General features: G+C 39.1%; 1 protein-coding gene across 2 annotated transcripts in view; it reads left to right on the top strand.

Moving 5' to 3' along the window:
• negr1 (neuronal growth regulator 1) overlaps positions 1-11,944 on the top strand; it is a 158,954-nt gene extending 147,010 nt beyond the window's left edge. For both annotated transcript variants that reach the window (XM_059340712.1, XM_059340713.1), the window contains one exon: positions 3,642-11,944. In XM_059340712.1, coding sequence (XP_059196695.1) covers positions 3,642-3,742 — 101 coding nt within the window. In that variant the 3' untranslated portion in view covers positions 3,743-11,944. The remainder of the gene's footprint in view (positions 1-3,641) is intronic.
• Positions 11,945-18,123: the final 6,179 nt, after the last annotated feature.

The following is an 18,123-nucleotide window of genomic DNA, read 5'->3' as shown; positions in this document are numbered from 1 at the left end:
CTGCTTTTTTCGCAGTGACACAGGGAGGTATTAAACAAGCCCAAAAATCAAACACAGTGAGGAGGCAGGAACTCAGTAACACTGACTATTCCCCAACCTCACTTAACACTTCCTCTCCTGAAGTACTGAGAGGTTTATTGTTAAGCTCTCCAGCCCAGTCAACATTAGTCATAGCAGAGATCCAGTAATTACCTCCTGAGCTCCCTGAACTGCTGCATGAAAAGCAGTTGTGTACAAAGATATTAATGTGATTACTGCAGCATTTACTGAGCCAGAAACTACACTGACACTGATCAGATGAGAAACTGAAGAAGGGAAATAGTGACATCTGCCTATTCCCCACCCACCACCACAAACAAACACACACACACACACACACAAACACAAACAACCTAAATGATTTTGCTAGCGTGGCTAGCACAATGCAGCGCACTCAGGCTCCGGCAACAGTGGGCCGGCTGAGCAGGACAGGAGCTGTTGCTATGGTTACCATTTCTCGGCTCGCTCTCACAGCCCAGGAAAACTGTGTCATTATCCTGTACTTTGGATAGGAGAAGAGAGAGGGAGAGATACAAAGAGAGGGAATGAGGTAGAAAGGGGAGACAAAGATAGAAAGGCAGAGACAAGGAGAGAGAAGAGGAGGGGGGGGCTGCAGTTCACACAGGCCAGCCGTGCATCTAACACACACATCAGCAAAATTTGCATCCATTTGTGCTCTTCTCTTCGCCACTTTTCCCTTTTGCCATCTGCAAGCGGAGCTATAGTTTTCACTCTAATAGGTAAACAACTTCAGTGGCGACGAATAATGCTTGAAAATATCATGTAAAAGCAGCGCCGTGTCAGGTGATAATGGGATGTGTGTCCTTTTTTTTCCAGCCCCTTCCTGGCATCTCCTGTGAAAATTGTCTCCCACAAGCTATTATGTTGGCAAAAAAAGGATCAATCTCTGCATCATTGTATTCATTTTAACACACCAACAGCCATATGCCAGTCTAATGACAACGAGCGCAGGTTCTTATTGAATAAATACCCGGGCCACGATAATAACAGCACAGTGGGAGAACAATTCTCTATGACTCGGAGTCGCTTCTTACCTTAGACATACACTCAGAAAAGAACTTCATACTGTACGTTCATGATTGCATCTCGTGTGTGAACAGTACAGTACGGTTATTTTTGTTGCTGCACTCGGTGTGTTTGTGCAACGTGAGGTCCACATCAGAGGAGTTACATTGTGAACTAATTACATGGCTGTGTAAATAGAGGCACCCTGCTGATATGGGCTGTGCACCACATGATTTCCCCTGGTAGAGCAGAGCCTGTTTGCACTGCATTGCTGTGTGTGTGTGTATGCATGTGTGTGTGCAGGCATGCATGTGACCCTTACATGTGTGTGTGTGCTGAGGGATTGCATGTTTTGTAACCTGTGAGGTGTGCTTTATTGAGCTGCAAACTAAAAGAGTGTGTCTGTGTTGTCGAGGAGGCAGAGTAGCCCCTCCAAATGAAAGGCTGCCCTCTCCCTCTCTGACCGCCTGACGCAGCTCTCCAGAGAGACCTGTTCATATTACTGTGGCTGTCTGCTGGTCAGAGGAACACAAACAGCACGAAAACAAAGCCGCCTTCGATAGGAATGTGAAGAAAAAGACCTTGTGTCGCCCTCATTTATTCTCCTCTCCCCGCTGATGGCTTTTTTTGTACCACTAATATGAAAGCGGGAGAAAGAAGGAATGTGTTTTGACACCAAACTCGAAAAAGTTAAGATGGAAGAAAAGTGTTTTGAATCTGAAGTTACAAAGTACATTTAATCAAGCACTGCACTTACCTGTAATTTAGTTGGTCATTTAAAGCTGCTTTAGACTTCCACTAGACTACATTTCATCATATTCTACTCTACTTGATGTGAGATGCAGTTATTTAATGCCCTGTACACCCACACAGGTGTTTTCAATCACTGAGGCTCATTAGACCCCTTGGAGTGCTTTAACAACCCAGGTCCGTTTGGTTAGTCCGAATCGAAGTGAAATGGATACTTTAAGTTCGTTTTGTGTTTAGTCTTGTTTTCTTTCACAGTGCATAAATGTAAGTGGATCAAATTTTTTTTTTAAAGATTTGTGTAGGGGGGGCGTAAATAAACAAGGCAACATGGAGCTGAACGCACCATGAAATATTGCTGTCAATGTTTTTTTTTTACCTCGACCCTGCACAAATCCTTTCTTTCATTGTATTTGTGGACTTTATTCAGCGTCTCCTGTATGTCCAGATTTCAAGCAAACATCAGACTTCAGCAGAAGTCCAAGTCAGTTCTCTCCCAGTCGTGTTGCACCTGTCGCTCTGTGTACATCTCACAAAATACCCACGCAGGTAGCCCTCAATACGCTGCATTCCTGTCATTTTACATTCACAGTTCAATGGCACAGGCCTGGGGTTCCTTTAGAAACAGACTGAGACCCCCCATTTTTTTTGTACCAAAGCAGAGTACAATTGGAGCGTTCACAAGGTATCAAATGAACCCTAACAAGGACCCTAACACCAGATTTCGATTGAAACGGACTGAACTTTGGGTTCTGAAAGCACCTTTAGCTCAGCTGGGCAGGAGGCCCGCTGAAAAGCCTGGATCTATTATTATTCTTTATTATTATTATTATTATTATTATTATTATTAATAATAATAATAATAATAATAATTTATGAATGTATTTATTTATATATATATATATATATATATATATATATATATATATATATATATATATATTTTTTTTTTTTTTTTTTTTTTTATAATTATATATATATATATATATATATATATTTCCTCCCTATTTCAGCTGTCTTTAAGTCTTTGGACTATTAGGAATGATAATTGGGTACGTTGTCCCGGCCCTTACAGTGCATGTGCAGAAAAATGAATCAAGGAGAGTATACACTCCCTCAGCAAACACCTGTAATCGTGGACTATGACTCTGTACTCTTTTTTTTTTTTACTTTTTTTTTTAAGTAGATAGGGGCATTAGAGTGGTGGTGAAACCTTGTTGCAGTGGACCGAGATTCAAATCTGGTGCAAGGTCCCTTTGCTGCATGTCTTCCCCTCTCTCCCCCTTCCATTCTCTCTCTGTCACTATCAAATTAAACACGAACATGCCAAATCTACATCAAGTTAATTGTTGGCTTTAAATAGCCTGTAGGTGTGAATGGGAGTGTGAATGGTTGTTTCTATGTGTCAAGCAGTGGTTTCCCAATCAAAAAAGCAGCTTCCACTTGTTATTTAGTTGCTGATTTTCCCTCTGAGCTTCTCAGTTTTCCTTCAAATAACTGTTCGATGGTTGAAGATCTTTCCTATGTTTCACAATAAAGGAAAGATTAGGAGTTACCCTAGTTTAGTTAAGTATGGTATACATGTAATCTGTTTGTGTAATGACATGTGTTTTCAGGTGTTATAAAAGTACAGAAAGTTCCACACTGTTCAGAGTATACATTCACAGCAGTGTTTCTCTTACAAGAGGAGAAACCTACTTTAAGTGCTTCAGTAATTGCAGCATTCTGGGCTCATTTGGAAGCACCATACCAAGCTGACTGACTTTCTTTTTGAAATGGTGAAAGTGCAATCACAACTAATCAGAGGTTCTCTTGTTTCCTGCCCACAGCGCCCAACACTGCACCCTATGGGAGCACAGGGAGTGCGCATGTCCCGCTGGCCTGCCGATACCTGATCCTGGCTCTCTCCTCCTTCATCAGCGTGTACTAGCAGAGGCCGGTCCAGACACAATGACTGACTGTCAAGAGCATTTATGAATCCTTTTTGACATTGCTGAAGGCTGGAATCCAATCTGGTACAGTTTGTTGAAAAGCCGTGATGGGGGAAAATAATCAGCGTTACTTTGTGTGGGGAAATTTTCTTTTTCTTTTGTTTTCTTTCCTTTGCTTTTTGGTAAAAAATTTCTGTCATGTAAATACTATGATGTTTTTTTTATTATAATTATTATTATTTCCTCTCTTCTTTTCTTATCGATTGACCACCTTGTGAATCAGTGCTCACCCCCCCACCCTAACCCACCCCACCTCCAATCATATCAAAACTACCCAAAATGAGTTACTCTCATGCCTCTTTCTCTGCGAGACGATGGCGCGAAAATTGACATTTTCATCCGTTTTTGTACATGGCTAAAAAGAAGCAATTGTGCCAAGTCTCTCAGTACACAGAATTACCATACCAATGTTGTATTGAATGTATTATGGGTTGTTGAACAAAGGAAAGACATTTAGATTCCTAACAATACAAATTCTGATTATGGAGTGTGCTTAAAAAATACTGAAAAAAAAAACTGAAAAAAAAATCAAAAGAACAAACAGGCAGGGCTTTTTCAGGACCTGTATTGTCATGATTACTCAATAGATGGATGAACAGTGTTGAAGGTGTGCTTTGTTGTGTTCTGAAATGGGTCCTTGAGTTACTATGCCTGCCTCACAGATTTGATCAGGCAGCCGTCAAAGTAGCAAAGTATACTGTATTGTATCTTTATATTTTAATATAGTGTAGGCTTTTGTTTTGAAGTGGGACCAGCTTTTCTCATCTGACCAAGAACATTAACACAGTCCATGACTTTGTACAGTACGAAGGGAGGAACATCGCTGCCCTATGTTTACATTTTTCTTGAAAATATAAATACTACAGTATATACTCCACACTTCTTCTTTCTGAGAATCCACATACGTGAATGTCATAACAAACTGTTGCAGTCGAGAAGAAAAAGCAAAGCCCAAGTTCAACTGTTGTAAGCTTTTCTCCTAAAGATGCAGTTCTTTGAAACATGCCTCCTCCAGTGGGCGTCTGAGCAGAGCGTTTTGTTGTGTACCTACTGATCATCGACTGGCTGAAAACCCACAGCTGCACACTGTAGGTCGCTTGAAGTTTTTGGCTTCGACTTTTGGCATGATACCTAACTAACGGACTCTGGGAAAGCAGCATTCTGCAGCACTGTATTTTATTCCACTGTTTTTATTTACAGATAATCCAACACATAAGTATATCACGGTCTCTTTGACAGTAAATATAGCATCTACTTTACAAATAAACGACATCCAGCCAAAGGTCATGGAACTAAAGATTTCTGGCAACATATATGATCTAAAGAAGAAAAAAGGGACAATAATGAAACCTGCTTTGCCTCCAATCTGAGTCCTTCTCGTGTTAATTATGAGAACAGAAAACAGCATCCCTATCACTACAAACATGGCCTAACAGCTCCTCTAAGATGAGGGTCCATTTTATTCAAACCGCTGATCAGCGTCCACAGGGCCAGTGAATGTCCAGCAGAGAATAAATTAAACCATGAGGTCGTTTAATAGGAGAAAATGTGGCTTTTTGTTCACTGAAATCAACCATATCAAGGCTCAAAAACAACGCAAGGGTTTACTTTTTGACTAAACTTGTCATGGCATACTCATCCTTAAGTATCTTCAATTCATGGTGTAATCAGAGATACTGTACTGCAATGCCTTAATAGTACCATAGACATTAAATTAACCTCCTTTAGAAGGACACTTCCAGAACCTCTCAATAAAATACATTTGTTTGACATATTACTGCTTATTGAATGTTCATAAACCTGTAGCTGACTTATATTTCTAATTAGGCGTTATATTCAGCAAAAATTCAACTCTTTAACTTATGACTCTTGCAGGTATTTTCAAATAAGCCAGTTTGCATCTGATAAAAATGCAGTATTTGTCGTGCAGGTTGACATGTTTGCAGGTCTTGTTTGGGTTTGGATTGTGTTGTATTTTGCCCCCACGGTCGAGGGACTAACAGTTCACGCAGTATTTTCACATGAACTTGTAACTGCAAACCTATAGAGAAATAGCCATCGCAGTTAAAAGACTTAAAGCACAAACACTGTTATTACTTTTACGTTTTGTGGTGATTTGTTTTAAGGTCTGCATTTTTTATTTTATTTTATTGTTTGTACTGAAATTGTTATCAGCTTGTTTTACAAAAATTATGAAAATACTGCACCATATGATCTTGTTTAAATGTTAAGGTATAATGAAAATGGGTCAGAAGTATATTTATTCTCTTCCTTTATGAAAACAATGTATAAAAAATTACATTTGAAACATGTAAACTGGATATGTGACATTTATTTGAATGAGGCACAGTATGGCATAGTTTATAATGTTGTCGGGTTCATTTAGATGCCATAACTGTTGTTGATTTTTTGTCAGACGAGTACATTAAAAAGAACAATGTTTGCAATCAAATTACCTACTTTTTGAAACAGAGAGGGTGTGAACCAATATAACAGTATTATAGAACAGAATCAATGTGTGTATATTTGGAGAAAAATAGGATACCTTTTGATCTTTAGAGCCAGTGTGTAGTCATAGTTTTCACACACTTGCGTGTTTGACGATGTGCAGAGAGTATGGTTGTGCTGCATGTCAAAGTTAACCTGTGTTTTTGAGGTGGCCATTTTACAGATATTCATACTTTTTATGAATGGAACCAGTTTTTCCAAAACTTTTGGTTCTTAAACCTGGTCTAAAAATACATACCTCCTACAGACCAGCCGGCTATGTTTGTTTGTGATTTATTTGAATCAACTTTTGCTGATGAACTAAAAACAACTGCTGTTCAGAGTCATAATGATTATTGTGGCACATTGGTGACAGTCTGGAGTTATGTTGGTTGCTTGTCTAAGCAGTCAAGACCATGCTAGTATTCATACATATGAAATGTACTGGATGTTGATTATTTTGAATAATGGTATTAACAAGTCCCTTTTATCGAATCACTATTATTTGCAATAAAAGTCTTCATGTTACAATATAAACCCACATCTGAGTTAATGAGCACTCAAAGCGGTTGTCCTTATCAGTGGGACAGGGTTTGAGCCAGAGCACATAATGTCCTTCTTAATATATAACGTGTCTTCTCCCTGCAGTTAGCTGTCCCCTTTAAAGTCCCCCTCCACTTCAAACTGTTTTTCTGATGTTTATGTCTGACCTTGACTATACTGACTTGAATCTGTGCTAAGTTTGTCACCAGAGAGGTGTTTTCATGTTCCTCTGCTGAAGGGAGAGATGCTCTTCACTACAATCTGAGACAACCTAGATTAGATTACTTCAAAAGCCCATCACTGTCTGATATGCAAAAGCCAGGAAAAAACCCTGAAACCTACACTGTAAAATCATAGATTATTGTATGTTTGACAACCAGTAACACTTTTAGCCACTGCCACTAACAAACAACATAAACAAATAAAACTACACACAGCATTGTCATGCACAGCTAAATCTCTTTGTTTTTTCAGCTACAGTAATTTCTCAATGAGGGAGAAAAAGTATTCCCTACAATTCCCTTTTCAGAGTTTTTATTTTTATTGGGTTTTTTTTTTATGTAGCAGTGTATTTTTTACAAATTGTCTGGAGTGGGACTTTAAAGTCAAGGGAAGACTCTGTTAGCAGGCTTTTAGATTTTATAAGATGTATTTGTTTTGTAATTTGGTAAAACTAATATGAACTGTTGGCTGTTAACATCGTTCAGTAAAAGATGGCTTGTTGGAGAGGAAAAACACATGCTTTGCTTAGATAAGTCAATTAACTAACACACCAACAATCCGTCACCTTTTCCCCTTTTGTTGAGTGTGCAAAGTTTATATCGAGAACATAGACATAACCCCCACATCAGCACTAAATATAATTCCACTTTATAAACAATGATTAGAATAATAAGAAGTCATTTTAGAAAGCTGGATGTGAGCTGCGGTGATTTGGTCTGTTTTTGTAGATACAGATAAATTATCACTTTCTTTGAAGTTGACTTCAAGCAAAACAGAGATCTGCCAGCAGCACAGTTAAAACCCTGGTGAAACAAACACTGCTGGGACTGTTCTCCAGGCTGGAGAGGCATGAGGGAAATATCAGCCTGTTTGGACAGCGTAGCTGGAATTATTGAGTCATCTTAATTTTTTTGTATCATGCATATTTGATCCCCTCTGCCCTTAAACACTGCGTAAATCCTCCTGAGCCCTGATAGCCAGAAGCCACAGTCCATAGAATTAACCACCGTTTGCACTGCATCCTCATCAGCACCCGGTATATATATATGATCTGGAGATATTTACAAACATAAATCACTGCACAGGCAGTCCCGTAATGCATCAGAGGGGGCGATTATACCTTTTTTTCCTCGACAGCACAAGGCTTTCAAGTATCCTCTGACCTGAATACACTCTGACTAAAAACCCACGGTTGTGTGACCTACCTCATAAAAGTTCAGTTGAAAAAGTCGTGTTGATGTTAAAGCTGAAAAGAGGCCACGCCACCCACCTGCAGAGATCACTGCCTCACCTCCCAGCTGACAGCGGAGGGGAAAAAAATCTCTCTACTTTTAAATTTAAGATAAGAGGATTTTAAATATTCATGCTAGTGCGTATTATTACGGCCCCACATTCCCCACCCTGAATTTTTAAATTGTCCATTTCCAAGCGTCCTCCTTCTTCTCATCCCCATGTATCAGAACCATATTCTGTTCTTTTATTACAAGTTTGGATTCATGAAACAACAGCTGACAAAGTACTGTACTGAATGTGCCTTTGAAATATTTAATCAATCATAACCGCCCCTCATTTCGAGCATTAAAGCTTCTCGACACAGTTTGACATTAGCTGATACATTTTTCACCACATTAGCTATTTATAAAATGAACCAAACATTAAATATGTCAACATAGAAGCAAACTACAGCGCTAATTAAGTTTAACAGTTATTCTGACACATGTAACCCCGATGTAGCATAGAATACAAATGAATTAAACAAAGTTAAATGTCATCATAATTGAAGTAATTAGGATTAATGGAGAGTTAAAGTGTAGCTATGTGCATTTATCCTCCAGGGAAACAGAAGCAGGGTTCAAATCATCGTCATCTTGGGTAATATCATATCACACTGTACCGACTCATCTAATGCCGGCGCTTGGTCAGAGGGAAAACTTTAGCTTGGCTTTCAACTAACACCAACATAAACACATCCCCGTCATTATAAGACAGTCAGAGCAACTAATATAAAATAAAGAGTGTCAAGGTCCATTTAAGGCGGGCACAAGGGCTGGTGAACGGGTCCAACAATCTTTGGACTTTGACCCAGGGGGCTGGCTTTAACCTGTGAATCAGGTCCTCAAAGTTTTGATGAGTGCCAATTGAGGGAGCCAGATTATTACTGAGGGCTGCACAGAAATAATGCAGTCGTGAGTTGTCTATTGGAACTGCTATATTTACCTTACAGCACTAGCATTCATGATAGAGTTGCAATTGAACCTACGAGTCTTCATTCCTAACTTGACGGATGCTTGTTAGGGGGTTTCAGTTTGACACAGCAGCCGCAAGCAAGAGAAATTATTAAAAAAGACAGTGAAACATTAAAATATAATATGCATTTCATGTCACGCTTGAGGTGACGCAGCAAGATGTTTCTGAGGGGTCACCATTGGCCGTACTTTGAGCAGCTGTGCTCTTAATTTCGTTATGTAGGTCGCCACACCACTTACGTACCAAAATAGATATTTTCACTCAAACCCTAATCTTTTTCCTAACAGTAAGCAAGTAGTTCTGGTGCTGTGTTACGTTTTCTGTGGACACAAGTTCATCTTGAAAAGCCATGATACATGTAGCAAGCAGAAACTGACACTAAATCATCATGTTTTGAAGGCCACTGACCGAACGTTGGTGTATGATGAGTAGAGAGTGAGAATGTGTTGATTGTAGACACAAAGGCTGCGTTCAGACTGCAGGCGAATCTGATTCAAATCAGATTCCTACTCAAATCCGATTTTTAGGGCTGATTCTCCACACTGTTTTTAGCAAGTGTCCAAATCGGATATGGCTCTGTTCAGACTGGGCCACATTATTGACTGATCTGACAGGTTGCTGTAGTAAGAGCGTCTGACGTCATATAATTGCGACGGCGACAAGAACAACAACAACAAACACGATGGAGGCAGGTCACCTCAGTATATTGGCCTTATCACTGTCCAGTAGAGGTGCAGAACATCTCAGACGCACCAGGGGAGAAACCTGGCGGGTGGACGCCCCCGTCGGGCCCGTATGAGACGGGCGCGGCTGCCAGTGGACACCTCGTCTCCGCGTGCCGCATAGAGTGACGTCACAGACAGTCAAAACCGTTCTGAGTGTTTGGAGCGGTTCAGACTGAGACGCATCTGTCCAAATGCGATTTGAAACTACCTCCTGAAGGTGGTTTCGATCGGGTCTGCCAAAATCGGATTTCATGTGATTTGTGACTGTTCGGACTTCAAAAGAGCCATCCAGTTCCAATCTGGATGGACTAAAAATCTGATTTTGGCTGGCAGTCTGAACGCAGCCAAACTGACTGCTTTCACTTCTGTATTATGGGCAGGGACATATTTGAAAGGCATGTTTATTAGTCTTGTCAGTGATTGACATACTGTACCTGACACTATCTAACAAATGTTCCTGCTGTAGAGAAAAAATCTGGTTGAGTTTAAAGAAACAGCTAAAATTATTTTGCGGCTGATGTGCGACTCTGGGTGTCACTGTAGAAAAACATCATGACAAACTCAGACACTGCTGTGACACTCTCCAGCAGTGTGTTGCTACACCAACAGGAACACACACACACACACACTGCGTTGCCAATAAAAAGCTGATGCAGGGAGGTGATTCAATATATTGCAAGTGGAATTTACAGTCTGAATGGACAGATATGAATAAATACCTACAATGAGTCATTTTGTTTTGCAACCAATACAAATGTTCCACCCATCAGCGTGTGTTTTCCGCACGTAATGCTTCACAGTGTGCTGTGATTTAACCACTCAGTGGTGTTTGTATTCTGCAAATAAATATGTGTAAAAAAGCATTATCCTGCAGCAAAACAAAGGCAGAACATACTGTAGGTTATGGAAATGATTAGCATGGTGTCAAAGTGCTGTTTGGCTCTTCACAAAGGCGTCTGCGGCCGGCGTGAACACAGAGGAGAGCGGAGGAGTTGTGAGAGAGGGATTCCTCGCGACCCTGCGGTTAATGAAACCCTTCCTGTGCCTTTGTCAGTTTTAACTGGGAGATTGTGTCATACTACGTGGCGGAGCCGCCGCCTAGCTCCTGCAGTCGCCATCCCACTACCCTGAGCGGCATACTGAGTTGTCACTAACAAAAAAAAAGCTGTTTCTTGAGTGCTAGCATTCAGTTTGGGAGATATGTTTGTTGCACAGCGGGAAAATGCTATCCCTCCTGTCAGACGCAAGGCTGAAAGAAAAAAAAAAAAAATGATTTTTTTTCTCTATAACCAGTCTCTGGGCAAGTTTGATTCAGCTCTGAATGGAAAAAGAAAAAAGTGTTCAGGCTTTTTTTTTTTTTTTTTTAAAGAAAAGAAATAGGCCTCTTTTCTTTTCTCTCAAACATTTCAACTGGTAGAAAAACAGTGAGTAATTTCTGACTGGTGTGACTCTCCATTTTCTTTGAAATGCTTCTGATAGTGTGGCAGCTGCCAATATGAGAGGAGGGGTGTGGTGGTTGGAGGGGGTGGGGGGGTGCTGTTTTAAAAAGAAGTTGCATCAAGTATTTGTCAACCTGTCCCTCATTATTTCCACTGAACTGGAAAATAAGTTGCCAGCCAATGATGCAGAGCCTGAGATAATGCCTCGGTTTTAAAGCAAGCTATCTAAGCCAGGTCTCTCCATGACGCCGATGACTGAATCACACAGCGAAGTGTTTTCACGTGAACCTTCCAGGCAATTGTCAGTTTTCATGAAGGATTGAACGGGTTTGCCATAGAGAGACTGCAATCATTTGACTGACAATAAATGTAATCCTATTTCATTTGTTTTCCATGTCCCAAAAGACAGATTACACATTGTTTATATACACTGAGCGACACAGCAAATGAGTTCTTTGTAGCACCGGTTCATCACGTGTCTTCAGTGTTGTTTAAATGGAGTGACCTCCAGCAGAGTTCAAGGTAATGAGGTGCAGCATTTCTTCTTGTTTGTGTCTGTGAATTGAATATATTTACCGATGACAATTTTATTTTCTTTGTACAAAAACTGGGAATGGATATTATACACTTGACGGAAACATCCTAATTATAAATGGACTTTAATTTCTATTTTCATTTCTTTGTTTTATTTAAAACATGCTGAAAACAATATGATGAGTCTGAAAGTTTGAAATGTTTACTCAAATGTGTATGAAGGTCCTTTAGCCACCAGGGATATAGTTGTACATTTATAGGCTCTAGATCACTGGAATGATATATATGGCTTTAAGTGGCATTGATATATCTATATATAATATATATAAATATATATTGATATTTGTCCAGAAATAAGAAAAATTCATGTACTTTAATTACGTTAAAGCTTACATTGTGTATAGCACGTATGCAAGTCCATTTTCATCATGTTTGATGTAATTTTGTAGCAGTGGTTTGATACTAATAAATGGCAGTTGATGATGGAATTGTAGACTGTTGTTTGTGTTGAACTGATGTGACCATCACGACAGCAACGATCAGTGCTCACAACATGCTTTCACATGTGTGCAAGAAGAAAAAGAAAGTGTTTGACTGAACATACTCACTCTGGAGCCACACTCGAATTAGATAATTTATTCATAACAGCATGCTGCAGACTAAAAATACTCAAGTTATCCATTCAATGAACAGACAATTTGAAATTTGAGTTTCTTGTATGTAAAAAAGAAATTTAATTTTTAACAAAAATGATCACTTTTTAATGTTTCTTTGTTGTTGTTGTTTGTTGTATCCTTAATTTGATATGGAAGTCCCTGAAATTTAATAGTAATTTAGACATCTGTAATTGTATACAACAAACGTTATTCCATTAGTTCTACTTTCATTTGGAAAACAATATGAGAAAAGATAAGATAATCATCAAAGTTTTTAGAATTCATCTTGAGGAGAGAAAGAATGTGTGCACCAAATTTCATTACAATCAATCCAGCTGTTGTTGTGTTGTTGTTTCACTTAAAACCACAAATATGCAGCACATGTTGGCGCAAGAGAGGAAGACAGTGGAACGCCACAGTCAGTAGGATTCATGAGGGTGGATCCTAAGCTACATTCCTATGCTCATTATTTTTATTATCTCTTTTAGGATGTACTGCAGCTGCCATTATAAAGTCAATACTGTTGCATGCAGTGTGCATACAATTGGGACTACTTCATCATAACACTGGGGCGTTGAAATTTGACCTTCTGACTTATATATGTTGTGCATAGGATTGAGAATGAGAACAGCCAGAAAGCATGTTGGCGTCCATACTACAAATTGTAAAACTTGATGAAGTAGATACAACTGGAGACCAGAAATTCCTACAAAAAATTTCATGGCATTTCATTCAGTTTTTTGAGATAGTTCAGTGGGGGAAAAATACTTGTACATGTATTTCCCCAGTCAGGAACACACTTTCCTAGTTATTCCGATACTATCTGAAAGCAGCATATGTTCTCTCTTCTCTGCCAATCACGAGAAGACATGGTCAGCTTGCCTGTCGCTGATTGGTGGAACAGAGGGCGAAGTTTATTGTGTAGCACAATTCAACACAAGGTAATTCAGAGTGCTTTACATAAACATTAAAAACAGCAAGACACAATTTAAAACAGTAAAAACAGTCAATTAAAACAGGGAGATGGAAATAAAAATACAAATAACATAAAATAAGAAACAGCAGGATGATAAAATGGATTAAATAATAAAAAGCACAAGTCAAACATTGCATAGTTAAAAAGTAAGGGCAGTAGAGTAGAGCAGATAAGTGTTAAAGTTAAGAGTACGCTGCAGTAAACAATAGTGTTTTTAGTCCTGATTTAAAGGAGCTGACCGTTTGGGCAGACCTCAGATCTACATGTAGTTTGTTCCACAGGTGAAGAGCATAATAACTGAAAGCTGCCTCACCCCGCTTGGTTAAGGATAAACGAGTAACCGTGTTATCTTCAACTTTCAGATGAATGCATCTGCAATTGGTGGTTGGAAAAAGCATTTACCTCTTTAACGTTTAAAAGAAACTACATAGCTCGTCTACGTAACGCATAGTCACTTATCAGAAAAATAAGTTTGACATTTTAACATAAAACCAAACAAAAAGGGCATTTCAACCGCTGACATACGACAACCACCATCCATTCGCCTGTAAATCACCACGTAACTCGGTCACTCGTTAATCCGTAACACCTGTAATTGACGTGGAGGATGCTGTTGCCCACAGGTTAGCATAGTAGTTTGATAAACCGGTTAATTGTCTCTTCGTAAGTGGAACATTATTCTACTAAATAATTATCAGAAGCCATGCATCGTGTTCAACTGATGTAAGTCATGTTAGCTAGCATGTTGCAGCTGTTAAATGTGTAAACCACCACAAGGAGGATTTTTTTCATTTATCCTTTGTTTATTTTCTCGAGGAAACATTGAGGGCAACCCCTCATTTACAATGATGTCGAGAGTACAGAGAGAACACATGAAAAAACATTAAAAACAGTTGCAATGAAAGGCAGAGTTATTGGTTATCATAGTTTTAAACTGGCCCATAGCTATGTTGAGTTTGAGTGAATGTTGTAAGATGTTCCACGTAGATGCAGCAAAAAAACTAAAAGCAGTTTTTCCAAATTCAGTATTAGTCCGGGGAACATTGAGCATTAAGCATCACTAGAGCGTGTTGGATAATTACTATGTGACCAGTTTAATAAAGTGCTGAGGTATGGTGGCATGTCGCCTATCAAAACCTTATAAATGAAGAGGAACCAATGCAAGTCTCGTCTCACAGATAAAGGTGCCCATCCCACCTTGTTGGGTCAGCAGAACCGGGAACCCCGGGACAGCATTTCATCACCTGCTTTACCGATTTCTGGTCCAAGTTTTACGGTATCATTCAGGAGCTCCTCTGTGTATTTCTGCTGTGAGATTTAGCACTAGGGGTGTGACGATATTTCTCGTCGTGTTAAAAATCAGTCTTGCGAGATTTGTGAGTTATCAAACTTCTATTTGTGACCTGTGGGGGCAGTAAAATGAAAAGAAGAAGAGGAGGAGAAGGAGGGGAAGCAGCAAGCAGCCAGAATGACGTTGCAGAGGCTCATTATGTGCTGCTGCTGCAGGAAGTGTTCACTTAGCTGTCTTTGTTTGTTTACAACAAGCACTCTGCACACAGTTAGCGATGCCAGTTAATTCAAGATCGCTATGTTTATGGTAATTAGCCATGCTGCTTTGTTTTGATGCTGCTGATGTTGTGCAGTTAGCGACTGCGGCCACCGATCACGGTCGAAACTGTTGCTAGGCGATTACCATACCTCACCTCCGGAGTCTCATTAATCCCTCTGGGGGATTTTTTTTATTTTTATTTATCTTATTTTAACTTTTAAAAGCCCATGCCTACATCATGCATGTAAATATTTATAATAAAACATTTCAAAATGCATGTGCAACTCGGTTAAATGAAAGTCTGTTGGTCCAGTCATATATTTTGTCATTGTAATTTTCTTAAAATCTCGTCTCGTCTCGTTCTCATGAACCCAATATCGTTTCTCGTCTCGTCTCGTGAGCTGAGAGTATCGTCACACCCCTATTTAGCACATTAGCTGCATTCAAGGAGCCCCTTCTGGTTCATAACTTTCGAAACTTTGGACATCAACTTTATCTTCTCAACCCTTGAGCGTGAAGTAACGTGTGGAGTAATGTATCAGAGCATCACACAAATCAAGGTAACGTGTTTGTTTTATTATGAGCTGCAGCCGAGCACTTTAAGTCAGTCATTTATCATTGATGGTGTTGTCACAAAAAATATGTTCGACTGTGTTTTTGTGGGCAGATCGGTTAAAATATTGTGCTTATTTGTTGTTTTCAGCTGTGTGCAATGAGGGCATGGCCCTATTTAACTTTGTTTAATTGCTGTTTATGTTCTTGTTTTCTGTGTGCAACCTGGCCTGGTGTGGTTATAACCATTCTAACAGCCATCATATCCACTTAAACAGAGTGATCACAGTGAGGTGAGATGGCTCTGCATTATTCAACTCTAGTATTGCTTTCTGTGGTGACTATGATTTTTGTTGTGCTTTTTGTGTGTGTGCTTATCTGAACTTCCTGCATGCATTTGATTTATTCTAAAATCAGAAAATTTACTTTGCTTACGTTATTTAGGCATAAAACACATGCATTCCAGTAGAAGCACAGGCTCATTGAATGCTGTAGTATTATGGTATTATTTGTTATTGCAAATTGTAATTGTCATTATTTTTGCTCAAAATGCATTGGCACTTAGAGCAATAAGGATATGCACAGCAGAATATAGGACAGGCTGATTTTTTTTTTTTTTAAATAGTTTGGCTTAATTGTCATTATAGATTGTATATGGTTTTATTTTATTATTAATTTACATCTTTATTAACGTAATATTACGGCGTTATTATCTAAATCTTGGCAAACACAGGTAGGTATGTGGTTTATATTTTAAATGTGCAGAGAGTTGAGAGCATAAGCAGAACTCGTGCTGCAACACACAAGCTATTAAAGTCCCGGGGTTTATAATGAATTAAAATGTATTCATTTATCATTGACTTGAACAGGTGCCACATGCTAATTTAAAGAGATTACTTCCCCAAACAAAAGACACAGAGGAGGACGGAGGAATAAATCATGCCCATATGTGTGTTGCCTCAGGAGGGATAACATTAAATGATAAAAGTTGATCTACAGCAGAGAAAAAAACAGTGGTGGTAAAAAAAACTCCAGCACTTGAGTCAAAGAATAGATACTCCTGGTCTAATATAACTCCAATACAAGTGAAGCTTTTCAGCCAAGTATTTACCCGAGTTAAAGGACTGGAGGACTTGCTTTTAAAAATGCAATTTAAAAGTAAATATTTTTTTTAATGTCAACAGTACGGAACTAAATGACTCTGAAACAACTGACTGAAGCATTGATTTGCTTGTTGAACTTGTAGTTTTTACTTTTGGCTATTTACTTTCAAAAGTTTTTCACACTCACCCCGTGTTTTCATCAACAAATGTCTATGTGCATTTTGAAGAGAGAAGCTTGATGAAAACACCAAAAATTAATAAAACCTTAGAAAATATGCGTAAAAGTTTTTTGCTCACTTGAGAAAAATAGTTAATGCACTAAACAGGAGATGTAAACTTTTTTCTGAATATGTTCTGACGTAGCGAACATTTAACTTGCATGACTGATCAGCTGTCTCCGCTGACATGAAAGAGCAATTATAAATTGCCTGGTTTAATCTGATTCCTGAAAACTTCTCTCTGCTTTCTCCCTAGGGTGGACAAAGTTGTCAGATTAGCAACCTCTATTTTTATTGTTGTTTTTTCACTCTTGTGCAATCTCAACTTCCTCTACTGTTTCCTGACGGATTAGCCGACAGCAATACATTACACTGCCATCTTCTGACGAAAGTATGTTTTTACGCAGCTTTGTTTATTTGCTCAAAAATAGTCAATGGAAACTACCATAATTCAAATTTTTTTTAAATGCGACATTTCAAAATTTTGCCTCAAATTCGCTTCAACTTTAACGGAAACACAGCTGCTATGGCATATGGTGAAAGGAGGGAAGAACCTCAAACATGCACAGCCCCAAGGCCTAAAATAACATGAAGGCACCTCTGTTCAGGAGTCAAATGATGTGCCAACAGAGGCTTCTATACGTTTGGTTTTGAAAGGAAGCTTAGTTTGGAGGATGTGTTAGAAAATCAGCTTCAATATTTCCACTTTAACTCGCTGATCAATTGCTCAACAAACTTCTAGCCATGAAAGTCTGCAGCTTATGGGCTGTCCTGGATTCACTGTTCCACCATGACAGCCCTTTTTTCAGCCCCTCTAAAAGCCAGTCACAGAGGCAGCGGGGAGTTTGATATGATGACAAATGGTTAAATCCAGTCGCTGAATTATTGACTGGAACCAAAATGTGAGGACAGAATTCCTCTGGGAACCAGAGTTGAGTGGAAGCTGCTCTACACTCTAATTGCCCCCCGCCCACCTACTCGTTTCTTTCTTGGCAGCCCTGTGTTGAGTGTTACAGAGCACTGATGAACTCTACAACACACTTTAAGTGTTCCAATAATTAAAGCCCAC

This window comes from Centropristis striata, chromosome 9 (genome assembly GCF_030273125.1).
Source record: "Centropristis striata isolate RG_2023a ecotype Rhode Island chromosome 9, C.striata_1.0, whole genome shotgun sequence".
Classification (NCBI taxonomy): Eukaryota; Metazoa; Chordata; class Actinopteri; order Perciformes; family Serranidae; genus Centropristis; species Centropristis striata.
Note: the sequence above shows the minus strand (reverse complement) of the source record. Positions and strands in the feature narration are given on the sequence as shown.